Below are 9,833 nucleotides of genomic sequence, written 5' to 3' on the forward strand. Positions count from 1 at the left end.
GTTTTTAACTTTTAAATTTTGCTCTTTCTAAAAGCAGTTTTTACATAAGTTAAATTCAATACATTTTTGTAGAGTTGTGGAATAGTAATGGAAATTCATTTTTTTCCGCTAACTAGTTAAATATATAATAACATTGTTACTATTCATGTATTTCAATCATTCTTGCTGATTAAAGTGACTATAATAATAATAATGAAAATAAGCTAATTGAAATTAGCTTATTTCTCCTTAGCTCATATGGATTGGAAAACATTTTTGCCATAATGGAATGATAATTAACAAACTGGACTAATCTGACTGTTTTTTTTAATCTTGAAATGTGATTTTTGTATTAAATTGGCTCAATACATTTTTGTAGAGTTGTATGGGAGAGTAGTATTTTAAATTCGTTTGTCTACTTCAAATATTTTAATATTGTTAATAACATTATTACTATTAATGCACTGCTATCAATCTTCCTGATTTTTTAACATTTAAAAGACTGGTATGGTTCGTCAATAGTTTATTTCTCTCATTCATAACAATTAATAATTCCCCGCAACCACTATGCAAATTCGTATTTTTTGGCAATTCAAAGCGTAAAATTTGTGTTGCATACTTTCGGGCGCTCTGAGAAATTGCGTCGCACAATAAATTTGAGCAAACACTTTGTATGCAAATTGGCTCGCTTGGGAATGTTCACTGACATTGCACACCTCACAAGCAACAAAACCATCAGAAAAGATACTAAATCTAAGTTCAATATTTATTTTCGCCGATTGTCGATTTGCTGATTGCCGTTGCCGATTGCCTCATTGAGCATGACGAGCGCGTACGAATTGCCACACACATGAAATGAGAAGAGTTTTGAGCGAAATGATGGGGGGGTTTATGACAGACATATCTAATGGCTAATTAAATTTGTTAAACAATAAAAAGGGGACAACAATGCTAGAAAGTAAACAACTCGCGATTAGGTAAACATTCTTTCGATTTCAACATCCAAATAACATAAATCAGTCAACGACACGTGGCTGTGTTTTGATTTGTTTTGAAGGCTTTTGTGTGTGATCGATTGCGATGCGACCACGATAAATACACTATAAATCCTTGGCTCGCAAATAATTAACAAGTCCAGCCGGCACTCTTCGATGGGGGGAATTTTGCAAAGAAAAAAAGTAAAAAATAAAATAATAGACGCAATAAAGTAAACACATTTATTTCTTTTTTGTTTTAGTTTTCATTTTTTTTTTACCTTCATTGGATGGCTTAACAAAAACAATAAAAGTAAACAATTTGTAATATGAATGGAATTGGGTCAGTTTGCCAGCTGTTACGCTTGTTGCGTGCCAAAAGCGGACACCAAGCTTTGGCATCGGGGCGCACTTTTATTGTTTCGAGTCGCCCCAATTTGGTGATAGAGTCCCCCCCAAAACACTATTAGTGTTAGTTGGTTTTTTGGCCTGACGTATTCGACGGGGCGACCTGTTTGTTGTGCAATCTCTGTGTCTGCAATGTCTGCCTTATACGACATAGATTACTTGGTACTTGTTACATGACGCGTTGTGCCTGTTGTTGCCGGCACTCAAACTCAAACTTCTATCAATTTGTCAGCTTTTGGGTTGCCTAACATTTCTTCCGCATTGCACTTACCAAAAAGGAAGACAAGCAAGTACTTAGAGCACACACACACTCTCTCTCTATCCCGGTTTGTGCCACTTGCAACGTGCAACAAGTGCCGCCACCAACTGGAAAAACATGAAAATTACGCGCAGTCAAACAACGGCAACAACAGTAACAACAACAATTATAACAATGCTGCCGCTCCCAACCCATATTGCAACGGGCTGCACAAAAGAAAACAATGTCGAAATGTAAACCAAGTTAGTCGCGCTCTCTTTTTCTATCTCTATCTCTATATCTCCCTCTCTCTTTCTTGACTTGATTGTAGGCGCCGTCTTGCGCAATCAGCCAACTGATCAACTGTTCAACTCGTTGTGGTCAGGTCTTGGCTTATAACCGACTGACTCGACCGACTGTTGGCGCGAGCTTTGCATCGGTTCTGGCCATGGTGAGTTAGTGGTCTCAATTGTATGGCTAACTGTGCTCCATTCAATGCTGCTCATTAATCAATTGCAGTCTGTGTTAACTGTGTCAAATTTATGCAATTGTTCTAGCAATTTGTACTCTCAAATTGACTTGAAATTGATGGTCGTATCAAAGCTTATTTTCTATGATTAAGTTTAAGGTTTTGTGGTTGCTTTGGAACTATAAGCGTGGTCAACGACACGTGCTCCAAAGACCACGCAACTGACAATTGTTTGTGCAAACAATACCCAAAAATTATACGCAAATCGTGTTAAGTTGTCAGGCAAATAAAATTCATCGAATAGTGTTGAAATGCGCGATCAGTTTTTTATTTACTCGCCATATGGCAACAGCTTTACCTTGTTGCTTCTTTTGGCTAGTGCAATAAATAAAAGATTGCACATTGTTATCTAGGCATCTGTATTTTATTTCCTTAGCTCCCAAACTTAACTCGTAAATTAGTGTGAAAGCAACTATGAGTAGAAATAAATAAGCTAGTATATATGAGATACAAACAACTTTGTTTAAACAGTAGTAAATTATGGTTTAAGATCTAGGTAATTCATTTCGCAAATGTATTTTTATATTAAAGGTGTTATAAATTAAGTTAAGCAACAAAATCTAGATTTTCCACCTGTCGGATTATTATTTTTAAAAACCAAACTAATTAAATCTTGCTAACTACTGTGACTTGCTTTTAAATATTTTAGCTGTTCAATTAATCACTTATTTAAGCAATTGCATAAAAATTGATATTACTAGTAAAGATAATTAATCGCAATTAATTTGTAAGCTGTTGTGCAATGATAACTAAACTAACAACTAAGGCTTTATAAATAACTGAATTATAAATAAATAGTTGAATTCAAAGAAGTTAAATAATAAATTATATTTTATGTAACGCCAGCTAATAGTTAATCACTTTTAAAGAGCTGTATAATTAAAAGTGAAGTAAATTTGTAGCTAAGAAGTTAATTTAACAAAATTTTTGTAGCTTGTAAAGATAATTAATGATTGATGTTTATTTTATGCAATTTTAAATTTAATAAATTCCCAAAAATGTTGGCAAGAATGTGATTGAATTCACGTGTAACAATGAAAAACTATTAAATGATTGTAATGATATTTTTATGCAGCTTTGACTTGAAATTGTTTGCATAAGTTTGACCTATATACAAAACTATTATTTTGCAGTTAGAACTCAATAAATATGCGCCTATGTAGATAAACATAGTTGAGTTTCTCTAATTAGTTATGCAGCGTGAAAATTATTTGCGCCAACAGCTTACTGACTAAGGTGTTAGTAGTATCTAATCTGTCTTAGTCAAAGACTCGCACATTAGCAGATCGTTTAACAGCTAAAACAGCTAACGGAAACACAGAGTCTGGCTGAATTGTGGTTTATAACAAGCGCGGATTGAGTAATTGATATGCAAAACCAACTGTAACGCATACCAGACACGCCAAAAGGAAATCGCAAGTGCAAAAGTAACGGCCCCTATAACATGGAAAATTTCATAACTTTTCATAATTACAACTAAAACAAAAAGCGCGAGAGACAGAGAAGAAGACTGTTATTGCAGTGAGAGAGAGAGAGGAGGAGATTGTTATTACAGAGACTGAGAAAGAGAGAGACTCAGTTTGGTGACTGGGCAAACAGCTGAGCAGGTGGTTTGGCCACTTTTTGGTTAGTGCTTTGTTGTGTTTTGTTTTGTATTTTTGGCCAACTGGTATGCAAGTGTGCAGTTCGTAAGTAGGCTCGGATCTTGGCGCCCTCCGCTTTGGCCATATTGCCTCACTTTCACTTGTCTTTGGCTTCTTTTGCTTCCGCGACGACGAAACTTGGTCAAAATGCAAAACAAACTTGGCCGCCAACTTTACACGCCGTTTCCCTCTTACACTTTGCTTCTGTCATCTCTCTCTCTCTGCGGCTCTCTCTTTTTAACTCTCCTCTGCATTGCCTTTTTGGTTTAGTTTTTTGTTTGCTGCGCTTTGGCGGCTCGTCGCGTTGCCAAGTCGCGTCAGTCAGTCAAAGACTTTAAACGCACCAAGTTGCCTTGCCTCCTCCTCGGCCGAAAAAGATATTTTGTTGTAAGCCATGAATCTACGCTACATTTGCACATTGTCGGCGCTGCCCACGCTCTATGTGCTGCTCGTTCTGCTCTCGGAATTCATCGAGGAGGGTTTGGCTCAGTCTCAGGATCCTTTATTTGAATTGCCTGTGCAGCTAGTTGGTTTCCCTGTTATTGTACTCTCGGTGCGTTTGTCGCAGTTTGCCAAAAAAGTTGGCCTACTCCCTGAGTCCAAGTAAGTTTTGTTGAAGTGAAAATATGTTGGGCATGACGCAGCGCTTTTAATTATGAATTTAATTTCTTTTCAATAAGTGAAAGTGCATAAATTACTGAATTGAATAGTGAGAAAAAAGTTTTTATCAGCATTTTGTTGTGTTGACAAAATACTTACTGAAAACCAGACCTAAAAAATGTGTCTGCTCAAATTGTCGCTTATCGCTGATCGTTGCCGTTGTCGGCTTCGGCATCGTGCACGTCCACTTAACCAAGCCAAAGCCGAAATGGGGTCAAGGCTGTCGACAACTACAACAACTACTTACTATGCCAGATGACGAGTTGCCAGATGAAGTCACTCCAAGTCAAGTTGTTAGACAGCGGCTGGCCATGCATGCGTGTATATAGTGTAGTTGGTAATCAGTTTACGTGCGGGTAAAACCAAAACACAAGAGTCGCTGAGCGGGAAATACCATTGCACTTTAACAACGCCAAAGACATTACACAACAGCTGACGCTGAATTTCGCATTATTATGTTGGGCAAACACAGCTCTAACTCGTTAAACTCTGGCATCAACAAAAAAATATATTTACGTTTTATTTTGCAGGCACTTATCGTTCTCGCAGCAGACGCGATGCTAGCCATCCGCTCTCCTTGGACGCCGAGTTGGCTCAGAAGGAGATCTTGCGTGAGTTTGGACCAAGGGCTTGCATTCTCGAGGAGCCTTGCCGTGTGCATGCCTCACGTCCTGGCAGCCAGCGACGTCCGTTAGGCGATGGCAATGCCGCACCACATGCACCCTGGGAGGAGGTGCTGAGGTATGTTTTGGTTTGATATAAATAATATATGTTGCTTGGAGGTGTTGGTACGGGAAAGAAATACTTTTTTACCAACATTACGTATACAATATATCGTATACTTAATATTAGTAAGATGAAATATAATCATCTCTTTAACCAAGCAAGGTCATCTCTTAATTAAGTTTATGAGTTGTACATCACTGTGAAACTAAGTGTTGCTAAACAAATTGCCAAGATCATTTTGTCTAGACTAGTTAATCAAAACACATCACGCATACGCAGCACAGTTTAATTTCTCATTAAGATATTTTAGTTCATTTTTTGCTTCTTGCATGGCTTGGCCAATAAAAGCATTGTCATTTCATCAGTTACTATAATATTGACAAATTACGCATACGCAGTGGCTTACAATACATTTACATATCTCAACGTAACGTATACTACTTAAGTTTTCAATTGAGAATTCCGCATTCACTTTAAGTAAAAGACATATCAAATCTTACCTAGCCATTACACGTCTTCCATCCCTTTCAATCAAAGTTATTTCATTTAAAAATAGCTCATACGACCCATTGTGTCCCAATGTCTGTCTGTTTATTTTACTTGCCATTTCTTGTTCAAGTGGAACGCTGACTTTATGGCTTCGCATTCAACTCGCATCTCGCAACTTGAACTTTTGTGTTGCTATTTTTTTTTTTTTGCTCTCCCATTTCGGTGTCTTGCCATTGGAGTGTCTCAGAGATTGCATTCGTTATTGCTACGTTGCAATTTGGCGCTGCTGTTGTTGTCATTTGGCAAATGAATGACTTGTTTTTAGCTTCCAAAATGTTTTCCAATCAATTTTTATGTCTCTCTCCCTTTCTCGTTGTGCCGCCCTTTTGCTCATTGTCATTGGTAATGCTAACTCATCTGCGCATAATTTAATGTTTTTCTGCCATCCTTCGCTTTCTTCTTCAGCTCGGTTTAAATGTGCATGTCATTGCTGCATTTGGCTCTGACTTTGGCTTTGGATTTCAATTTGTAAGTTTACATAAATTTCACAAGTTCCTGATGAGTTAGTTGCCCTCTCATTCGCCATTGTCATGGTAATGTCATGCAAGTCGTGTGCTGCAAGTTGAGGAAATTATTCTTTTCCGCTTTGATTTTTATACCCGCTACCCATAGGGTAGAAGGGTATTATAACTTTGTGCCGGCAGGAAATGTATGTAACAGGTAGAAGGAGGCATCTCCGACCCTATAAAGTATATATATTCTTGATCAGCGTCAACAGCCGAGACGATATAGCCATGTCCGTCTGTCCGTCCGTCCGTCTGTCCGTCTGTCCGTCTGTCCGTATGAACACCTAGATCTCAGAGACTATAAGAGATAGAGCTATAATTATTTTTCGACAGCATTTGTTATGTTTGCACGCAGATCAAGTTTGTTTCAAATTTTCGCCACGCCCCCTTCCGCCCCTACAAATCAAAAAAATCGAATAACAAGCGTAATTTTAAAGCTAGAGTTACGAATTTTGGTATATACAGTAATAACTATAATAGTTATGATCCCTGAAAATTTTGTTGCGATCAGAAAAAAATTGTGGAAGTTATTAAAGAAATACTTTTGTATGGGCAAACACGCCTACTTACTAGGGGTCTGAGTTGCTTTGGCTGACAATCTGGTATATTGTGCCGTCTAAGGTATATTTTGAATGCGGTTCTATATCGATATTCCACATATACCATTTGGTTTTTTTTTTTAGTATTTTTGCAGTATATTTGGTATATTTTGAGAATAATACCGCAAAATATATTGCTTTTATTCAAAATGGGTAGCGGGTATCTCACAGTCGAGTACACTCGACTGTAGCTTTCTTACTTGTTTTTATATTTCTATTCTGCTTCTGTTTCTCTTTCTGCTTCTTTAGTCACAATCACCCGTCGTTCTACACTGTGATTCATAATTAATTCTCCCCCGCTGTTGATGCTAGTCTTTCCTCCCTTTTTATTGGAACTTATGCAATAAAACAATGGAAAAAGTTCTGTGCATCCTATTTGCTCTGTGGTCACTGATAGTTCATATTTCTTTATTTGCTAAATTATTGTGGGGCAAATGAAATTCTTGTTTGCTTTTTGGCCAAACAAAAGATAACTTGAAGACGCAAACAGAAAGCTTTTGCATAGAAATCTATGGCATACGTGTCGTATGCGCAACATGTGGCATTCATAACCACACACAGTCGGAGTTAGAGTCAGAGTCAGAGGCGGTCATTGTTGTAAATTTCATTTAATATTGTGTCATATCGTATGCTTGCCTCACATGCAACTGACATTTTCACACTTAACATGCAAAATTTTCAACACTCAAAGTTTTCCTTGTGCTTCGGCTCGCTCTTGGCCTCTGACCGGGCTCAGACAGAGTGAGCAGGAGAGAGCTAGAGAAACCCAAGTGCTAGCCCCAACGTGTCAAGTGCAAATATTCCAAATTATTTTTGAAATGTGCTCCATGTCTGTCCATTTGGTGTCTCTCCATTTCCATTTCCATCCCACACTCTCCCTCTCTTTGTCGTTTTTGTTTAGTTTTCGTTGCGTTGCAAATGTAATTGGCATTAGAAGAAGTTTTGTTCGTTTGCCCACGTCGTGTTTTGTAATAATAAAATATGATTAAAGTTTTTGATTAAATTTATGCAAGCACACAAAGGGGAACACTTCAATTCAACTCAACTCGTTAGTTTTCTGTTTCGTTTCTGCATTGGTCAGTTACATTTTTGATGCTGTTGCACCTTTTTTATACCTATTAGAAAGGAATGCAGAAAGCATTATAAATTCAACAATTGTTAGTAAAATGTGCATGAATATATATAATATTTTATACTTAAAAGTATGCATAGGGTATTATCTTCGTCAATCACTCTTATCTTGCATATTCATGTTACCCTTTGCTGTCCAAGCGGAGCTCCAGGGCACTGCAGATGTGTTTGTTACTGTGCTGATTAAATTATCCCACTGCAGACGTGTGAAATTTGCTGACCAAAAAGGTGTTACTCCGACTGGAGACACCAGAGACTACCACAAAGTAATCAGCAACAAATTAAATGAACTCAGCTGCTGCAAAAGCCAATGCAATTTCCTTTTAAATAAAACTTTTCACATATTCATTGTACCATATTTATGATAAACCAAGAGAGGCAGCACTTTTTTCAATTTGAAAATTTCAAGAAATTGGCTTTTGCATTTGTAATTAATTGATTGTAAATGAGTTTAAGCAAATTTTCAATTTACCACAAAAACATATTAAATTCGTAATTGATTGTAAGTTAATTTTAGCTTGCTAAAAACACTTATTTTTAATAAGATAACCACAAAAAACTATATATTGTACATAATACATAAAATTACTGTATTAGTTGTAATAATTTGAAATTTATTTAACATAAGGTAAATGGTATTATTACGAGAAAACGATGATGGATTTGTTGGTATACGTTTGGAAGCTTTGTTTTTTGCTTATTATTAACAATTTCCTTTGCTTACTTACATACAATACTTAGCTGCCATTAGTAGCACTAACCAAAACCCATATTCCTAATGTTTTAAAAACTCACAAATGCGAAAGATGGCTCGTTTCAGTCTCGTAGTAAAGCGCAAATTACTTTTGTTTTTAATATGCCTCTCAAGCATGACAAGCCTTTGGGTTCTGGGTAATGGGTGATGGTAGGTGAAGGAGTAAAGAGAAGAGAGCTTTTTGTGTAGTAAATATGTATATGTTTTACTCGCTACTTATAAGTAATTATTTTTGTAATCCGCTTTCGTTGCCTCGACTATTGTGCCTCTCTGATGATGATGTTGATGACGATGATGCTGAACATCTCTTTGGACTGCCCCCCACGGAACTCAACCTTGAACAACACTCAGGAACTACAAAGTGCAATCAAGCGGCGGCATGAAACAATGGTATCTGCTCTCGCTCTTCATCGGCGACGCTGTGCGAGATGTGCCGCTGTGCAAGCACCTGGCCAAGCGGATGCCATGTCCAGGCACTGGACCACTGCCGCCTCCGCAGCCGCGCTAAGAAGTGCAAATGGATTAAAAATCGTAATACTCGTATTTAAGGGCGGGTAGTCAGTCAGTCAGTCAACTGCACGAACATCTTTCTTTCAGCACAACTTTCTGTCTATCTCTTCATTCACATTCATTCCGTACTGTTAGTTGGGGATTCTAATTTAAACAACAGACAGCATAGGCTTAGTCAGTCTTATAAGTAAAGTAAGTGTATGTGTTTCTCTATGTATCTGCATGTGAAGCATAAGCAAATAAATAAACAAAAATCATTTGAAAATGCTCTGTGTCGATGCCGTGTCATGTCTGCGCTTTTAAAAGCAGATTTCATCCATCCATCCATCCATCCATCCATTGGAGTCGTCTGCACTCCTTGACTGTCCGCCCATTCCCTTGAATTCGGCGTCCAGTTCGAAGTTTCATTTGTTTCACTGCTCGGACAATGCACTTTTTACCCCCTTTTACCACTCACGCTCCATGCCACAAATTTTTCTGGTTGCAAAAAAAAATTGATACGCCAAAAAGCATGCAACATGAAAAAAGCGGCAAACGGTTGCATACTTTGCAGCGGCGCGCACCAATTGTTGACGCAAGGCATTAAGCTCAGACTCCATGGTGCATACCCTGTAACGAGTGTGTGTA

The 9,833-nt window shown here is 37.7% G+C and overlaps 1 protein-coding gene across 1 annotated transcript; it reads left to right on the top strand.

Moving 5' to 3' along the window:
• Positions 1 to 4,097: 4,097 nt before the first annotated feature.
• Positions 4,098 to 9,441, top strand: LOC132790564 (uncharacterized). Its single transcript, XM_060799133.1, is given in 4 exon segments — positions 4,098 to 4,345; positions 4,347 to 4,374; positions 4,962 to 5,172; positions 9,048 to 9,441. Coding segments are annotated over 4 exon segments (576 nt in total). The 5' UTR covers positions 4,098 to 4,165; the 3' UTR covers positions 9,205 to 9,441.
• The last annotated feature ends 392 nt before the right edge of the window (positions 9,442 to 9,833 follow it).

This window comes from Drosophila nasuta, chromosome 3 (genome assembly GCF_023558535.2).
Source record: "Drosophila nasuta strain 15112-1781.00 chromosome 3, ASM2355853v1, whole genome shotgun sequence".
Taxonomy (NCBI): domain Eukaryota; kingdom Metazoa; phylum Arthropoda; class Insecta; order Diptera; family Drosophilidae; genus Drosophila; species Drosophila nasuta.